At 40.6% G+C, this 19,596-nt stretch overlaps 1 protein-coding gene across 1 annotated transcript in view; it reads left to right on the top strand.

The window, feature by feature from the left end:
• The window catches only part of LOC102294795 (X-linked interleukin-1 receptor accessory protein-like 2), a 512,221-nt gene that overhangs the window by 285,009 nt on the left and 207,616 nt on the right, over window positions 1-19,596 (top strand). The window contains exons 3-4 of the mRNA XM_042222726.1: window positions 7,334-7,503; window positions 8,648-8,751. Coding sequence (XP_042078660.1) covers window positions 7,334-7,503; window positions 8,648-8,751 — 274 coding nt within the window. The remainder of the gene's footprint in view (window positions 1-7,333; window positions 7,504-8,647; window positions 8,752-19,596) is intronic.

Raw genomic sequence — 19,596 nt, 5'->3', positions numbered from 1 at the left:
TGTGTGTGTGTGTGTGTGTGTGTGTGTGTGTGTGTGTGTGTGTGTGTGACTTCATACTGCTTTTTTGTGTGTGTGTTTGTCCCTGTTTGTGAATATGGGGATCATTACCTGTGTGTGCGTGCGTGTGTGTGGGTGGGTCAGGTCAAGCTATTATTATGGCAGCAGCTGTAGTGGTATTGCAGGGGATTGTGGGAGGCGTGCAGACAGGCTGGAGGCTCTGAGGGGCTTTACGTTTGAGTGACAGGCCTGGACTGAATATTCGGCTCCCAGCACAAACTACATAACTCGCATAGCTCTTAAATTAAATAAAGCATACATGCCCAGTATTGTCAGTGTTATTGTTAAACTATATTCATGTTGTCTAATGTGTGCTCTCTAAGGAAGACTGAAACTTATGGAGTAAATTTAAAGTTTAAACTTGCGGGCAGCTTATTGAAGCACTTTTATAGTCTTCTCTGGTGTCTAGTAGAAACAACCCATCAGGATCACCAGTATAAGATGACTACTGCAGGTATAGCTCAAAACCGCCAGAGTGAAAGGTACCTCCATGCACACATTTATATGGGCTGTGATAGTGTAGCTGGTATTGTGTTCGTGTTGTGTGTGTGTGTGTGTGTGTGTGTTATGGTGAAAAAATCTGGCAGGTGTTTCAATATTTCGCCATCTGTCTGTAGACAGATATTGTCAAAACTCAAGATCTCATAGGCATGCAAAACACCATCATTAATCTTTGCAGTACACGGTGGTCTCTAATGGCCTCAAAACAAAAACAAGACGAAAGGATCTTTTAAAGATTTATCCAGGAAGCGTGCCTCACCAAACTATGTACTCATGGCACATCAGCAAAGAGTCGTTAGCTCAAAGAGATATTAATAATGGAATGGATTTATATAGTGCTTTGCAAGGCACCCAAAATGCTTTACAATACCACTATTCATTCACTCACTGGTGGAGGCAGCTACAGTTGTAGCCACAGCTGCCCTGGCGCAGACTGACAGAGGCGAAGCTGCCAGGACAGAGAGCCCGGGGATCGAACCGGTGACCTTCCGGTTAAAGATGCGCTTCCCAACCCCATGAGCCACGGTCGCCCCCGAGCTATAGAGATGAAGCAGAAGATCTTTGGTATGGCCGTGTCAAAAAAATACTACAGCCTTCCACCTGTAATGCAAACAATAGTCACAAAATAGAAAACACAAACACAAAATAACCACCTATAGTCCTGTCTAAACTATAGAATTTAGCACCGTGGATAGCAATTCCCACTTGTGGAAGTCGACAAGACGACAGTCACACATCTTCCAATCCGGTATCTATGGGCAACCTCTGATCTCCAGGGAAATACATGTGACTGGTTGACGAATGGTTACTGGATGTTGCCTGCTGTTGCTGGCTGAAATATGTTACAAAAATACTACCACTCATTAGCGCCACCCTCAGCCTCCTAGCAGAAGCACCTATGGTATAAATTTAAACATCCCTTGTGAATTTGTGTGTAATTTGCAAGCAATCAAAGCAATCACAATGAGGTTCTTTCTCCAGAATTTCATACCTAATTGCGACCAATTTGACCTAGCTACAGCAAACAACCTCCCAAAATCAATGACCAACAGGCCGACCAGTACAGGTTTTTTCCTAATAGCAACTAGTAATCATGCAGTCCAGCTGATATCTATGCAAGATTCTTTGCCTCCTCCTTTACAGCTATTTTTGTCAAGCAATGATGACAAAGGTTTTGACAGTAATACTGATAACAACCGTCCATCTAATCATACATCCATCAGTTTTTCACCAACAGCATTTCTTTTTGACAAACCATAATTGGATTTCGGATCTATAAAAGCTCATTTCTGTGGATTATATCTGCAGTTTTAGGTCAGTAGCCAGAGCTTGTGGTCACAGGTGGAGGTGGAGACACTGATTGACTAGCTTTGCCTTCACACTCAGCTCTCTGTTCACCACATCAGACTGTTACAGGGTTTGCTTCGGTGCCTTTGCAGTTTAAATCAGTGAGTGCAAAATACTGCAAGTGCAAGTTTAAGATCACTATTAGTATAGACTGCAGTCTTGCACTCTCCAGTGCTGCTACACGTCTTTGGCTAATAACAGAACACTTATAATAATCAAATAAGTCTGCAGCTTTCCTGCTTGGAACTCATTTTTACGATGCTTAAATGTCAAGTTTATTTTATTTCCCAGTATCCTATCAAAGTGTTCAAATCTTACAGGATAAGATCAAATCTGGCAGAATAAGACTAAATAAAGCTAAAGCAATTTTGAAGCATCAGAAGAACTAAATGTGTTATTTATGGTAAATTACCCTGTTGCAGTTTAGTTCAGTGGGAAATACATTTGATGTTTTGTATTTTTTGTTGTTGAACATGATTGTTTCTGCCAAAGGGAAAAAAGTGCAGCCTGTATATAGGTTTGTGTCACGGTTCTGGGTCGGTTCAATCCAGTATTTTGAGTTCTGATGTTTGGTTATTTTTGAATGATTGTTGTGTTTTTCAGATGCTATTATTATTATTATTATTAGAGTTCCATGTTTCTGTTTATTCGTGTTTCAGGATTTGTGTCTCATATTTAGTATTGCGTTCCGTGTGTTATATTCTGTCTGTCTCTCAGTGTCGGGTCTGCGTCCTTGTGCAGTGAGCTCTTGTTTCCTGTTTTATTGTGAAGGTCTGCGTCTCATGTGAGTGTATTCAGTTTTACCTCCCTTGTCTCGTCTCGTTAATTACTCCCACCTGTGTGTAATCTCCCTGTGTTTCTCTGAGTGTATTTAAGTCGTGTCGTCTGTTGTTGTAGTCGCTGGTCTGTCTGTCCATCCATCGTATTTCATCCGTGTGTTCTTCCTGCTGTCTGTCATCACTTACCTCCGCCCATCCTTCTTCATGTTCATGTCCTGGTTCGTGTTTTGTAGTTTAGTTGTTCCCAGTTCAGATAGTCTGCAGTCCAGTTTGCCGTTTTTCTATTTTGTACTTTACTTTCAATAAACCACCTTCACACCTTTACAAGTGCCTGCGTTTGGATCCTACTTCATTATCTCCACACGGCTCACTTCACTCGCCGTGACAGTTTGGGACTCTGTCCATGCGTGTGTGCGCGCGCGTGTCTATGTGAGTATATTTGCCCAAAACTCTCTCCACTTTTCCAGACTCTGAAACTTTGCCATTTATTCAGGGTTATTTTCATTCTGCCGTTTGGGAGCATCCGTATGCAGATACAACTGACGGGAATGATATATCTGCCCATGCTAACACCTCGCCCACACATTTAATATGTCTACAGACACACACAGCTGCACTCACACACACACACACACACACACACACACACACACACACACACACTCACTCACTCACTCACTCACTCACTCACTCACACACTCACTCACTCACTCACACACTCCTCCCCTCTCTCTCTCTCTCTCTCTACTGTGGCATATATATATATATATATATATATATATATATATATTATATTATATATATGTATATATATATAATATATATACACCCACACATGCACATATTTACACATATGCATAAGCACATGTACACGCTAAGATAAATGGATTATTGGAATTTTTCTTTGGTTATGACCTGAAACACAGGTCTCACCTTTCTCGTGTGTGTGTGTGTGTGTGTGTGTGTGTGTGTGTCTGACCTGTGTTAAACATTGTCTCAAACAAATCACATTAGTCCAGCCGACCAAACTAATGTGATTTTTCTATTAATGTGATGCCCTGGGTGCATCCTGTGTGTGTGTTAGGTGTTGAGTGGACTACACTAACATCTTCAGTTCGTGTCAGCTCATTAATTTACAACCACCAAGTCTGACTGGCCAATTCATTACTTAATTCTTTTACACACACATTTGCGCAGACACACACACACACACTCGCACAGAATTTCAGGCCTTTTTACCTTTCTCATGAAAAAAATGTTGTTTTAGTCTGTGAAACTGTGTGTTTCATGACAGATCGGCACAGTTTTTATGACTATCTGTCAAGCTTGTCACTGATTAAATGACTGCTGTTGGTGCATGTGTAGTGGGAGATGAGGATGAGCACTAATTTGAGAAGGTGAATGAGTGATCGTGTGTGTAATAAATCTGCCGTGTGTCTGTACATGAGTGTGTGTGCAGTGATGCTGAATCTCTCCTGCCACAGTATGACTTAATGCATATTGCTAAATCTATAAATGTACCAGTTAAGTATGTGGCTGTAATTTTAAACCGCAAACTGGTGCAAATAAAGTCGTTAAATCTTTGGTAGTGACTTAACTCAACACAAATTACACCTGACACATCATACAGAGTGCTAAAACATGTTTACATTGACTTATAGAGCTAGCCAATGTAACGATCCACAACCTGTGTCCTGTGTCCAAAAAGCACAGACCCAGCAAATTTTGCCAACAATGGCCCAATGCCAGTGAATATGCTACTGAGCCATGATTATATATATTCCTGTTATGACAAGCTGCTGGGACAGACGTGTTTGTATTTGATTCAGTTGTATTTTTGACGTGGGATACTTTGTATCACAAGTAAGTTGGAGTTAGACCAGACCAGTGGTTCCCAAACTTTTTTTGCTAGGCTTACCTTTGTTTTACAAGAAAATCTTCGCAGGTGAAGCCAAAGGCAAGATATCATATCTTCTAGTCTTTGGCTTGGAAGGTAAGTTGGTTTGGAAGCATATTTGACTATGCTTTTGTTTGGGAGGTGGGAGCCCCATCAAAAACCTGTCCATTATGCTAGCAGTGTTAGCTAAGCTAAAGCCAAACCTTAAACCCAGATGTGCATATTAAAATATACCCACATAATAAAATTGGTAAGACTCAGATCAGGCCCACTCAATGTGCTTACACATGGCCCACATACCGCAAAGAATGATGACCCTTTGGTGGCCCAGATTTGGTTTGCCAGAGGTGGCCCACACATGGGCCAGCACAAGGCAAGTTGCAGATACACTGGTGGTCCTGTCCTGGCCCATGTGTGGATTACCTCTGGCAAACCTGATCTGGGCCACCAAAGGGCCGTCATTCTTTGCAGTATGTGGGCCATGTGTAAGTTGTGTGCAGCCACGGGCCAGTTGTAGACACACTGCTGGCCCTGTGCTGGCCCAGAACAGTTTCAGCTCTGGCCCCAGATGTCAGCCTAATGTGTACCTTAATCAAGCCATGTAATAACAACATAATAGTGCAAAAGTAACATAACGAAACTCTGTTCAGACAGTGAATGGACTGACTCTTATACAGCGCTTTTCTACTCGCCCAGATTACTTAAAGTGCTATACACAACACATTCTCAATATCACACACTTTCTCTAAACTGAGTGCTTCCTAGCTACATTCATACACATTGACACTGTTGACATGCAGACTGGAAGAGCCAGGGATCGAACTACTAACCTTGCGACCAGTAGGTGACTTGCTCCAACTCCTGAGCTACAGCCACCCACTGGCAACGATGAGTAAACCGTCACTAGGCTTTGGATAAAGTTTACACTCACAAGCCTGCATTTGAAACATTGGCTACCATAGCAGTATAGTATTCCAACATGGCATTTGGGTCTTCTAGCTAAAATAGGAAAACAGGAACATAAATAGTGCTTCATTGCCAGACCTGATCCACATCTGGTTGACATACACCCTGCCATGACACCAGTCAGTCAGAAGCACCAGCCGGATCCAGGGAAGACCTGTTTTCTACGGGCCTGGGCCGCATAAATCAAACCACAATCGAGCCAGATATGGCATGCCATGCCATAAACAGTGACGTCATTGCCAGACCTGGTACACATATGGTTGACATATACCCTGCCATGACACCAGTCAGTCAGAAGTGCCAGCTTGATGCCAGATCCGGGCCAGACCTGTTTTCTGTGAGCCTGGGCTCATGAAGCTAACCACAATCGAGCCAGATATGGCATGCCATCACATAAACGGTGCCATCTATGCCAGGCCTGGCCCATATCTGGATGGCATACGTCTTATCATGCCAGAAGTCAGCAGTGCCAGCTTGATACTAGATCCGGGCCAGACCTCCTTGGTTTGTGGGTAGAGGACATGTTCATCTGAACAACTTTCCTCCAGATTCCATTTTCCTTACTTAAGTCATGCTGTGATATTGTGGTCAACGGTATCGTTCCACTGCTGGGGGGAAAAAAGATGATATCACAGCCAAATTTTAGATGCCATTCAGAGCTTATGGTCTGTTCTAATCCAACTAGCATACATGCGCTATTTATGACAACACTAATAAACAAGAGGGGGAGAGTACAGATGAGAGACAGAAGAGGTATTTTGAAGTGGATGACAGAACCAGAGGCTTTATTGCTACAGTCTCTAATTCAGAGGGAAGGCCTTGTGGCAAGTGCCTGAGGGTGACAGTTAAAACAGAGCACAGCTATCTGAGGCTCAGACCACAAGGAAAACTAAAAGAAGTGAGAGGAATGAGGGACAGAGAGGAAAGGAAAAAAACAGAAGGGCAAGCTCTTTGTCTTTTTTTTTCGACCTCTAACATCTCGCCATCTCAAACTTGTCTCACATCTACAAGTTGTTTTCTGTTCGTTCTTGTTGACCTGGACTCACCCCAACACTGCCGCAGCACACTTCCTCTTTCATCTGTTCCTTTGGTCATGACCTCTCCCTCCATGTTTCATATTCTGAATTTCTGTCTTTTTATCTCGCACACATTTTCTCCAATTACTAAAGCAATACTTAGTAAGCAGTCCATACTTTTTTTTTCATACTTGGTGTATGAAAAAAAACTCCATACAAATAACAGTGAAGAGAAACATTTGGTCGTAGGGATGAAATCAAAAGAAAATGGAATGAACTTTGTTCGTCTGTTCTCACAAGAAGTTTATTTCTGACACCCTCCTGTGTTTGTACCGTCAACATTTAAGAAAAAAAATGCTACACTTTTTTTTGTAACTCGTTTAATCTCCCACTATGTTGCCCCCCCTCCCTCCCCTGAAACAAAAGAAGAGACTAACTGTTAAAAAATTTACATTCAATGTTCTATTGCTTTGAAGGTAAAGAATAATATTACCAAAGAAATGAGATAAAACAATATCCCTGTCACTCACACTCTCTGGCTCTCTCACATCCTCGTTTCTTTCTCCTGTCAAGCATTTTTCTTTATGTTTTTACTTATACATATCTTATATAAACCCTTGGCTGAGTGAGGATTTTTGTTTTTGCTGTTTATGTTCATGTTTCGCTTCCTGTGTTGTTTGAGTTTTAATCAGTGTTTCTCTCTCCTGCAGTATTTGGTGTATAATGGTGTATGTCCTCAATATTTCTCTTCTCTGTGTTCCCCCTCGCAGTGGATGGATGCATTGACTGGTCTGTGGATCTGAAGGAGTACCATGTATTGGCTGGTGAGCCTGTTCGAGTTAAATGTGCCTTGTTCTACAGCTACATCCGAACCAACTACACCATGGCCACAAACGCCAAGCTGCGCCTCATCTGGTACAAGAACAAAGGCGATGCAGAGGTGAGCGTCACTGGTCTGAACTACAACTGATGTGGAAGGAAAGATGAGGCAATTATTATAATAACTGTAATTATTATATAAGTATAGGTATATGTAAGCATAAATTTGAAATAACAGGTATATTTCTTACTTATCTTTTATTTTATTTATATAGCACCGAATCACAATCAAACAACTCCCTATGAGCAAGCACTTGGCCACAGTGGGAAAGAGAGACTCCCTTATAACAGGAAGAAACCTCCTGGAGAAACAGGTTCAGGGAGGGGCGGCCAATCTGCTGCGACGAGTTGAGAGTGAGGGAAGGAGACAGGACAAAGATTAATAACAACTAATGATTAAATGCAGAGTTGTTTATAAACATGTAGTGAGGGACAAATGTGAGTGAAGAAGAAATCAAAGAAGTGCACTCATTTGTGTTTATCACTAACTTCCATAAGCCTGTGTATATTAAAATGTCTCAAATTCAAATTCAAATTCAAATTTTATTTGTCACGTACACAGTCATACACAGTACGATATGTAGTGAAATGCTTGGACAACTGCTCGTGACCTAAAGAAAACAAAAAAGGAAAAGGCTATGAATAAGATAGGAAATAAATATGAAAAATTAAAAAGGGTAAATTTAACTAGGAAGGAATAAAATATAAATTAAGGTTAAAAATGAAATAACTGTACAACACAAATTAGAATGAAGGGTAAATTTAACTGGGAGAATAAGATAAAATATATAAATTAAAGTTGAAAATAAAATAACTGTACAACAAAATACACAATACACAATATAGAACTATATAAGAATGTATGAAGAAATCTAAATATAAATAAATATATACACAATAACAGCAGCTGTACAAGTATTAACCGGAAATGAAGAATATAGTGTTCAGTGTTGTGCAAAAACAAAGTCCAGAAAGTCCAGTGTGTGTGTAAATTATGAACAGCATATCTGAGTGGCAAGGTAATACTTGGTATATTATTAAAATATATAACATTTTTTCATAGCAACCACATTACCGTTGTCAATTCTTGGTCAAGAGGAAGTCGTTACTGATTATAGATACATGCTCTGTATCGTTGATTCCATTAATACATATTATAAGAGTCCTGTTAGATTGGATAATCTTCTACTTATTGTATCTTTTAGGAGCCCATCATCTTCTCGGGTCACAGGCTGAGTAAAGAAGATGACTCCATCTGGTTCAGATCTGCTGAATTGGAAGACAGTGGATTCTACACATGCGTTTTAAGGTAATGTGGATGCATGTCAGTGCACAGGCCTGTCTGACTCCATTCTGACCAGTATCCTGGCACTGTAATGCATCAACCCTGAAGTAAAATAACTACAACCTAGTTTCTCTTACAAAGTAGGATTCAGAATTATTTCTGGTTCAGATGGGTGCATTGTTTGTGAGAATCACATAAACACAGCTCTTCTCCCCAGACGGGAGCTGGGTCAACGTGAACACACTCAACAAAACACAGGCTTTATTTTGAAGTTTCACTTGCAGCCCCAGCACATTTACTTCGTAAGACTAAATAAACAGAGTAAGGATTTCAGCAGCATGCAAACAAAATATCGTTGGCCTGACTCTGACCTGCAGCAGGGTCCACGAGGTTGCCGCTGCATTGTGGATTTCATGGGAACAAACTGGGAATAAATTTCTGACTGACTCTCTCTACACATGTGGTCCATTTGCATAGCGAGGGCAAGAAGCAGCACTGTTTCCTGTCTGAATGAAAAAAAATAAACACTATTTTATTTTATGATTAAAAGCCCCCTGTTCTTACTAATCAATCAATCAATATTCAAAACACAGATGACCGATGGATTACAAAACGTTTCATCATAGCTTAAGCTGCTATTTTATTATTTGACAATTAGTCAATTAGTAGGAAATTAGCATTTTTTGAGGTGTGTTTGCAATATCAGAACATTAGTTTTATGCCTTGCAGGTGAGTGTGTGCGCCTGTGTGGACATTTGGTGTGAGATGGTGCACCTGTGCTTGCCAGTTGAGTGGCATGCTGCCAGTTTATTCAATTGAAAATGTACAATATGACAGTTGGCACTACATCAGAAACTGAGCCCTGTAAGGCCCTCTAGAAATATGTGTTTATGTGTAAATTTGTAATGACAGCATAGTGTGGTGGAGCGGGAGGAAACAAACAGAAACAAATCTGCACAACTGCTTCAGTTATTGTAGTATAAATTCAAATTCAAATTTTTATTTGTCACACACACACAACCATACACAGTATGACATGGGGGTGAAATGCTTGTAGCTGTGCAATGCCCAACCATTAAATGACAGTGGTTTTGCAGTATTTACAATTTACAGGTTACTACAAAAGTTTACAAATTAACTTAGAAATTTACAGTAAAAAAATGTGCAAATAGTAGAAAGAGATTATAAAGATTTTAAATTATAGGAAGTGTGCATAAAGAAAAACCAGCGTGCATGTGGTGATGTGATGTGTGTGTGAGAGTCCAGTCTTATAGTGACGTGTGTGGGAGAGTCCAGTCCTACACCTGGTTCAGGGCCCGAATAGCCTGGGGGAAGAAGCTCCTCCTCATCCTCTCTGTTTTGGCCTTAAGGGAGCGGAAGCGCTTCCCAGACCTCAACAGTGAGAAGAGTCCATTGTTGGGATGGGAGAGGTCCATCATAATCTTCCCAGCTTTGGTCTTGCACCGCTTGGTGTAGATGGACAGCAGGTCAAGGAGCTCTGATTGAATGATGCGTTCGGCCGAGCGCACCACTCTTTGCAGATCTCGTCTGTCATGCTTGGTGCTGTGGCAGATGGAAGTCTCTAAGTCTTCTGAGGAAGAAAAGACGCTGACGGGCTTTCTTAACCAGGGTGTTGATGTGACAGGACCATGACAGGTCCTGAGTGATGTGGACACCCAGGTATCGGATATATATATATTAGGGGTGCAACGATATTCTTATCGATATTGAACCGTTCGATACAGTGCTTTCGGTTCGGTACGCATATGTATCGAACAATACAACATTTGTAATTTATTTTATCAACTTCCCTTCTGACGATGCTGTCTGTGTTGAGCGCTCAGTGAATCTGCGTTGGAAATAGACATGAACTCTGGTTCAAAATGATTCATATCCGTTCCAAGGTCTAAGCTTAAATCTCACGGTGGCCTTGTCTGTTGCAGGTTCCAGACTCTGGATTAGTCTGCCTCTAAATATTAGACCTGCACAAACACTGGAACATTTTAAATCTCTACACATTTGACCTTTGACATGCTTAAACGACTCACGTAGCAGGCATCCAGGAGGCGTCCCAGTTAACCACCTTAACTTGATCCTTGATATGTGGAGTATTAGCCATCTCTGAAGGAGAGCCTTCAGAGGATGTTCAGCACAGTTTAGTTTAACTGAACTTGTTTAACTGGGTTTCACAAAACTCAGTGGTGTTTAGGCCATATTTATGTATAAATGCAGAAATATTTTTCTGTAAGGTATAACCACGATAACCAGTCATCACATCAAAAGAAACTAATTTCATTTGTAATTGGATTTGTTTGGCTTGTCACTTGCAGCAGAGAGCAACACAAATTCAGGGAGACCTGAGTGAAACTGGTGTAATTACTCATGTACTTTGTTTCATTTATTGTAAGCAAAGTGAAAAAAAAGTTGCAAAATAATATATCAAATCCTTTTTATACTGACAGCCTTTTACATTCATATGGCAAGCTTATTAACGCAGACATCGAACAACAGTGCTCACAGAGCACAGCTTTCCCCAAAGGGCAGAGGCTGTACTAAAACTTGGATGGTTTATGATGTTTTTATTACAAAATGATGACGTCAGTGTGTTGTGTTGCTGCAGGGCATTGTATTGGAAAAATAAAAACGTATTGTAGAGCTCTCTCTATGCCCTTTCAAATGATATATCACTACATACGGTTTCTTGAAGATTATTTTTCAAGGTCCGGTTTGACCTTGGGCACCAACAGTGAATGTCAAGGTCAAATGCCGACCAACGTACTCATGTCCTAAGAGTCACGCGCATCGAAATAAAGGATTCTGCACTTAAATAATGAATTGTGCAATAAAATATGCATTTGTAAATTCATTTATGAATTCTCTTATAATTATTCGTTTATTTTTTTTAATTACTAAAGTAATTTGTTATTTATTTAATTTAAGACAAAAACACTATTTATAAATCAATATTTCAAAATGAATTATTAATCCTTTAATAAATACTTCAAATTGAAAATTTTTACGATTATGTCAATAAACTAAGTATTGATATTATTGTGAAGTTTGATGATCCATAAAATACGGCTAACATATAGTGTTTTGCAAATTTTTTCATTTGGTGTGACCTTGATTCGAATTTTTACCAAACTTAAATAATAATCAAATTAACTTGATCTTTTATTTCTGTCTACCATCACACAACATTTGAAAATGATATCTGTGGATACTAGACTGCAAATAACCAAACAGAGCCAATGACATACTTCCTCCCTTTGGAGGGAGAATACAGCAGCACTTCAGTGTAGTTTTTCCCAATATTTCAGTATCAGGAAAATACTTACAGCAGATAAATCCTCCTCCCCGTTCAGCACGATGTCACTGACTTGTACCTTGATGACGAGGTATTAAATAGTGGATTTTCCTCTTTTTGTGTTTTGTTTTTTCTCTCTGCAGCAGCTGTGAGAATGAACCAAAGCATTAAAGCTGAAGCTGAGAGTCTGACTGTATTGAAAGTGAAGCTACAGAAGCAGCACACTTTGGTGACAGTTCACAACAGATGAATCATTCACACTGTCACATTGTTTCCTCGCATTCATTTAATAAATTGCTAAAATAATTTGAGGTCTTTCAACAACAAGTATGAACACATAATGCAGCCGGCTGTAAAGCGCGGCGCAGGCTCAGGACGTAGTCCATGAATTAAAGAAGGCCAGCCTTTTTGAAAAGGTTATCAAAAGGATCACTGTGGACTTTGAATCCCAATTATTTTGCCTTAGGCCAACAGAGTGTTATCTTGTATTTGAGAATTCAACTTAGTTTTCACTTTTTAAAACAAGACAGGACAAGTAGTTTGATTTTTTTCTGTTCTTGTAGCTTGTATTTGGACCAGCTCCTGTGTGAACTCATGAGAAGATCACATTACACCAGTGAGAATTGACTGGGAAAGAAGAGACACCCTTATGCCACGAACAAGCACAACGCCATTAGGTCTGCTATTCGAAAACATATTTTCACAACCCACAGGATCCCCCTCACTGTAGAGATTAAGAGTTCAAGTTTTCTTTTTCTTTAATTTGTTACCAGTCTGCATATACGGTGCACTGTGCCGCACCGCAGCAGCAGGGTTAGAATAGAGAAACCCAAAAGGGAAACAAAAAAGTTTCCTAGAAAAGCTCCCCATTTTCCCCTTGACCCTCTCTGTCACGGCTTGTTAATTCACTAAAGATGATATAGATATCTTATCACACACATCTATCACTGCTGACAAGCACAGGGTTTAGAAAGATTAATGGAGGGGTGGATTGTTGAGAGAAGGGAGGGGTATAGATGAATGGTCAAATATGCAGGAGACAGAGACTAAACAGGTTTCTTATTTATATACGATACATTTCTAAAACATAGATGTTGTAATGCCATGGTCTCAGCTTAAATATGTTCTGTTTTCAAAGATTTTTTTAAACTGCTTGAAGCTAGTGATACGAGATTTTAATATTAAGATGATTAATGGTTTACCTTTGCTTTTCTAAACCTTATATAATCCACTCGATACATTTGTCAGCTCTGACGAACAAGACGAGTACGAAGCAGCAATTAGAAACTGTAATAAAGCCCACACAGACGTGCAAAGCAGAATATGCATGTTAATTTTCTATAAGATTTTTAAAACATAGAATATCTGCCACATTTTCGGTTAGTGTTCACATTAAATACTGATTAAATAGCTGTTAATTGTGTAATTATTTATCATCTGTACATTATCACAAAACATTTATGAGACTACCCAGAAGACTGAATTCAAATGTTCAAAGTTTCTGCAGACTCACATGTTTAAATGTTTAACTTCGAGTCAAGAAAGGCTTTGGCCTACGTCAGTTGGTTTCCCCTACAAAACGACATTAAGGTAGGTTAAAAGTCGTGTGTATACAGGTTAGGGTTAGGCGATTTGTCAGCATGTCCAAATGTGGTGGGTGGCCAAAATACTAACACCAAGATGTTAAAATGCAGAGCACAAAACCTAAACAGTGATCCCTCGCTATAACACGGTTCACCTTTCGCTTTTTTTTTTAACAGCGCATTATCTTCTGCGTCCTGTAGACCATTGTAAGTCAATCTCGTGCCGTGTCTCCTGTACAGTACAGAAAGCGTCCAGCTTTTCAAATTTACATAAATCTTCGATCGCTAGCAGAGTGGCTCTGAAGTGCTGTACTGTATGTTTGTAAGTTTTCTCCCCAACAAACACAACAATGTCGACGAAACGTTTTGCACCATCAAAGACACCTGTGGTAGCTCCCAAAGGCAGAGGAAGATGCTAACCATACAAAAAGTTGGATTCTGGACATGCTAAAGGAAGGTAGAAGTTACTGTATTTTTCGGATTAAAGGCGCATTAAGTGAAACAAAACATTCAGATAAGTCAAACATTCCTCAGCTCATTCTTCTTGCTTCCTCTACTTCCGTACCATTGATTCACTAATGTTGAATTCTCTGGCAGTTGCTATATTTCCATGTTGTGGACCTGAAAACAGGATTTGATCTTTGGTTTCATTCTATATGGACTTATTTTTCTATGAAGGTTTGAGAGTGTTTAAATGAGAGAAGTGTGAAAATGTTCATGCCTGTCTGAGAAGTGTTCAAAGCGTGTAGTGAGGGGTGTTACAGCCTTAAAACATCTATGAAAATTGTAAAAAATAAACCTATCACGGATTATTTTTCGGGTCTCACACAGGTGGTCCACTTAGTGATGAGAATCCTACTCTTTGTAAATGTAAAAGTTGGGTACAAGAAATAGATATCGCGAAATCACTTGGGGATTAGGTTTTTAGATGGGGTAACAATAACCAGCTACCGGCATTCTTTTTTTTGAAACACCCCTTCATCAGAGCAATAAATATTGAGTGGGCCAGCCAAACCCTGCTGGCGCGCCGGGTAAGAAAGGTTAGAGTAGCACTGCCTAATTACACAACACATGTCCAATAGCTACTTCCACCTGCAAGGGGATTTAGATGAACTCCTAAGCCTTTAACGCTTAATAGACTCTGGAGTGATGTAACGTTTGCAGCTTAACAGAGCTCACAGATCAATTGTTCAGTGGCTAGATAAAACATCTAGATGGAATACTCTATTACATTTAATCTTTTGATAAACTATGTTTTCCACTGTTTGTGTATTCAAAGGGGATTAATAACTCACCTAATTGGTAACACATAAACGACCACACACTGATCACATTAGCTCTAGGTTGGAAAAGCACAACTCTGAAATGCCTCTTATAAAGCCTACTAATAAATGAATGTAATATTATGCTACACTGTTGGGAAGAACTGTTTCATATGTGATTGATCCATCTAAATCAATTATGCTTTTACTCTTAAGAACCATAATCTTGTAATTTACAACCTAATGGAAATTTAATATATATTTCTTCTCTCCTAGGTTTACCTATTTGCCGCAAACATAGTGTGGCAGAATCCCACATCGATTACCTCGAAAGATAATCTGAGCTGAATCTCTGAATGCTGATTCACGCGCAGGATGCATTCTAAGGCAGGAGGAAGATTCACAGTTATCTATTTAAAGTCAAAAAGAGTGCGTTTTTACCGAAGATTGAGGGATCCTGATGTCATTTAGTTGACACAACAGCCTCCAGTTGTTGGATTTTTTAATTAGATCAACTTGGCCCAGTCGATGAAAAAGTGAATACCAAATATACAAATAATGCAAGATGTTAGTACATTTTCTACTTATTATATGGGATGGAACTGAAATCAGGGCAACTTAAATGCTCAGGATATTGAGAAATTACCAATGAGGTAGAAGATTACTATTTCGATCATAATCGAGATGTGAGGAGAGAGGGGGGCTTAATACTTTTGGGATCATATAACACTGCCTGGGCTTTGTTCCCTTTATTAACACCGAGAAAATTGTGGAACCAAAAAACTCTATGCCGGTTGGTAGTTATGATAGAGGTTTAGGTAGAGGGTTTTTGGGTGGTCTTTGGGACTGCCTATGTGGTAGAAGTTTTTGTGCATTACGATGGGTTACAAGTAATTCTTAGATAACGATGAAGAGTAACACGCTCCAGCACGCCGCTCACGGTATAATAGGGATCCATCCACACTCTCTGTTGGGCCTCACCAATTATAGATAGTCGCGGGCACCTGGGTGCTCATTTGTCTGTGTTTGCGCTGGTCTACATTGTCGAATGTTGAATGCGGGTCTTGGTGCGTAATCGCGTATATGTTGTGTGCTTCAGCCATTAGTAAAAGAATACCGCTCCGTATAGACTACGACACGGACTAGCATGGGCGGAAGAGACTGCCACCCATCGTCTAGGCAAGCTCCTAGTAGTCTGAATTTTAGTGCATTGCCTGGAAGAGGCGAAGGCGCAAAAGGACCAGTGATATAGGAGGGAGGGAAGATGGGGGGGGCAGCGGCAGGGCAGCCACGTTGGGGGTTTAGGGAGGAAGGGGAGGAGCCAAAGAGGGCACAGCGTCCCCTCGAAGCACTGGTCGGCAGGTGAGTCCACCTGGTGGCCGTGACGCCACGATCCACAATGACAACATCTGGCAGAGCGATTTCCAACATGTAGAGCAATCTGTCGACGGAGAAGCGCCGCAAGTCGGTGTATGTTCAGGAGAGCCTTAGCGATACATCGACGCACGTGGGGGGGGGGGGTGGGGTGGGGAGGGGGGGGGGGGGGGGGGGGGGGGGGGGGGGGGGGGAGAGAGAGAGAGCCTTATTAAGGAGGATAGGTGTCAAGTTCCGGCAGAAAAAAGAGGTGGGAGGAGAGCAAATAAGGGGGAGGATGAGGGCAATGAAGGGGTAGAAGGAATCGGACGCTGATGTGGGGAAAGAAAAGGAGTGGGAATGGGAAACAATGGAACATGGTATGTAGGAGTGAGGAAAGAGAAACAGGTGGTTCAGGTGTAGAGGACAGAAGCTGCTGGCAGGATGAAGGGAAGAGGAGGTGTAGGAGGGAATAAAAACAGCTAGGAAGAGGAAGGGGAAAAGATGGAAACAGAAAGGAGAAAGCTGAGGTAGAGAAGGTATCAGATGCAGAGAAGGAAGACAAACAGGATCAAGCACAAAGCAGGTCGAGTGATTTATGGAATAAAACAAGAGGAGAGCAGTGCTGCTGGTGCAACCAAAACTTCCTTTTTTCCAAATGAAACACTGGCTACTTGTGGCTAACTGGGATACAAGCACATGGCAAGTCAGATTTTTCAAAGGGTGGTAAAAAAAAAATCGGAGGTTAAACCAAACGTGACAGCATTTAACTAACCACCGTATGGTAATGTTAAATCTGAAATGGCAATGACAGTTGGTCAATATGTTACTGTTTACCTCAATTTCCACTTAGAAATGTAGAGTTTCTTTCATGTTGTCTGCCTGCTTCACTTTCTCACCTTGTCACCCTTCGTTTGCAACATTGTTGTGTTAAAAAATATGGAAGTAATAAAAAGCTGTTACAGAAAACCCCAAACATCTGAATGCATGTTTATGTAATCAATCCAGTTAATTCTTCTTTGTGGGAAAAGATAAAAAAATAAATACGACCACATCTCATGGTCCACATCGGCAGATTAAGTTCAGCTGTCATTATATACGATATGTGTTTCAAAGCTTTAGAATCTGTGGTTGCTCTCATCTTCTGCCAGATATGGTTGAAGTCATGATTTTCTTCCACTTCTGTTTTTCTCTGTCGCTTCCACTTTTCCACGCTGTCAAAGTCCCTATATCTGCAGCTCTGACGTCAGACCATCTTGTTGATTCTCTACAAAAGCTATAAGAGCTACCCTGTGATTGTGCCACTTTAAGGCCTCCAGGACATTCTCGCTGAAGAACCTTCTTCCGAGGCTACTTCCAACATTTAACTCTGCATGACATTCTGATATTGAAGTTCTGTGTTCACTGATGGAAGCCTGACTCCCATTAACCTTTTTTTTTTACTGTTTTGTTTTTTTCCTCACTAATTTCAACAAATACTGCGATACCATTCCAGTTGATCCGTCTTTACTTAAACAATGCTGCGTGTCACTTCCTCTCATTGTGAGCTACTTCCATAAGAATTCCAGCGTGCTCTAAGTTTGGTCTAATAAATGACATCAAGGAAGAAAAATCTTTTGTAATCTTTAGGTGTCATTCTGTGTTCATAAGTGTGTTTATTTTGGTTATCTGCAGTGTCGAGCTATCTTTGCACCACCTTGGGAAAAATATTGTAGGAAAAATAGATATTAGTGTAATATATTAATGTACAGTTTATATACATTACCCACTGTATATATATATATATATATATATATATATATATATATATATTAGGGGTGCAACGATACACAAAATTCACGGTTCGGTTCGGTTCGATACTTTGGTGTCACGGTTCGATATTTTTTCGATACAAAAAAAATGTTCATGCCTTTTTAATTTGTCATTTATTAAAATTATAAATATATATTTTAACTCAAAAGTACAGTTTTTAAATTTAACCCTAACCCTTGTGCGTGTTTTTTATTTTGACAGCGAATACGCACCTGCGGACCACTTATGTGCAGCCCTGGTTATTTAGCTCATCATATTGCAGCCACAGAAATTCTTTTGTCCATGAAACCATAAAGCTGCACTTTCTTTTTGCCTTATAGTCTGATTTGTCATAACTTCTCCGTTTTGTGGTAAGCTTTTCTTTGGCTGTCACTTCTTCACCCTGACCTGTCTTATTTGGCTCAGCAGAACTAAAATATATATAATATCCTGCTGCTTTTACACACGCACTCACATAAGCTCAGCGATTCTCTGCGCGATCAACCTCTCACATGTTTAAGCTTGCTGCGGGAGATTTCACTTGTCATGTTTGCATAGTAAGCTAACGATTAATAAGACGATGTCAGAGGAATTGGTGCACAAATTATCATCACTCACAGATCAGTGCTGTCGCTCTCTATACACAGTTCGCACGATTGCAAAGTGAAAGCAAAAAAACAAGCGCAAATTCAAACGCGATTTCAATATGTCACATATTGACAGTGGCTCACCGATGCCAATGACATAATTACCCAGCTACATTTCTGAAAGAATGCAAAAGCATTGACATATATTTTTCCTTCCTACAATAGCCCGACGGGCAGGGCAGAGATAGATTTTGGTAGCCCGACTGAAAAAATCGCTAGCCCCGGGACGTCGGGCTAGCGATATTGCAAGCCCTGTATCTGATTGAGGAATCACTCATCTTTGGAAAAGAGAGTTTATTACAGAGAAATGTCTCTTTCCAAAATAAAAGCTATACTATCCGCTTCTTCTGGGCTATATTCTCAGCAGCATAAGGAGAATCATGTGCTAACAGCTGTCTAAATGACTCGGCTAAAGTTAGTAGCATGCTTGTTGTTTTTGTCTTTGCACTAGGATGATGTCGGCGTAAATGTGCAGTCATATTCGTTGTGTTCCCACTAGTGCTTTCAGGTTAATCTCGTTGAAATGACCTTAACGCCACAACACGGCAAATCTCCGTTAACGAGCTACCGCCGATCGCCCCGTGCATGGGGCTAGACGGCCAACACGTTAACGAGCTAACTGCGCTAACACACTAGTTCCCACCCATGTAATTGAGCATTGCATGGCACATCCAACATACTGTTTTACTTTAGTCCATGACTCGCTTACCTTCAGGGTCATACGTCACATGAAAACCAAAATAATTCCAAACGCCAGATCTGAATGAGGGTGGGGGAGGTCCATGTTGTAAGGAGAGCTTAACTTCTGTCTCGCTAGCTTGCCCTGCGCTCTTCCTTCTGACGATGCTGTCTGTGTTGAGCGCTCAGTGAATCTGCGTTCGACTACTCCGCCTAGGCTGCACTGTCGACCCTAGGCGGAGTAGTCG

This window comes from Haplochromis burtoni, unplaced genomic scaffold (genome assembly GCF_018398535.1).
Source record: "Haplochromis burtoni strain Fernald_Lab_line unplaced genomic scaffold, NCSU_Asbu1 Contig_92, whole genome shotgun sequence".
Taxonomy (NCBI): Eukaryota; Metazoa; Chordata; class Actinopteri; order Cichliformes; family Cichlidae; genus Haplochromis; species Haplochromis burtoni.
Note: the sequence above shows the minus strand (reverse complement) of the source record. Positions and strands in the feature narration are given on the sequence as shown.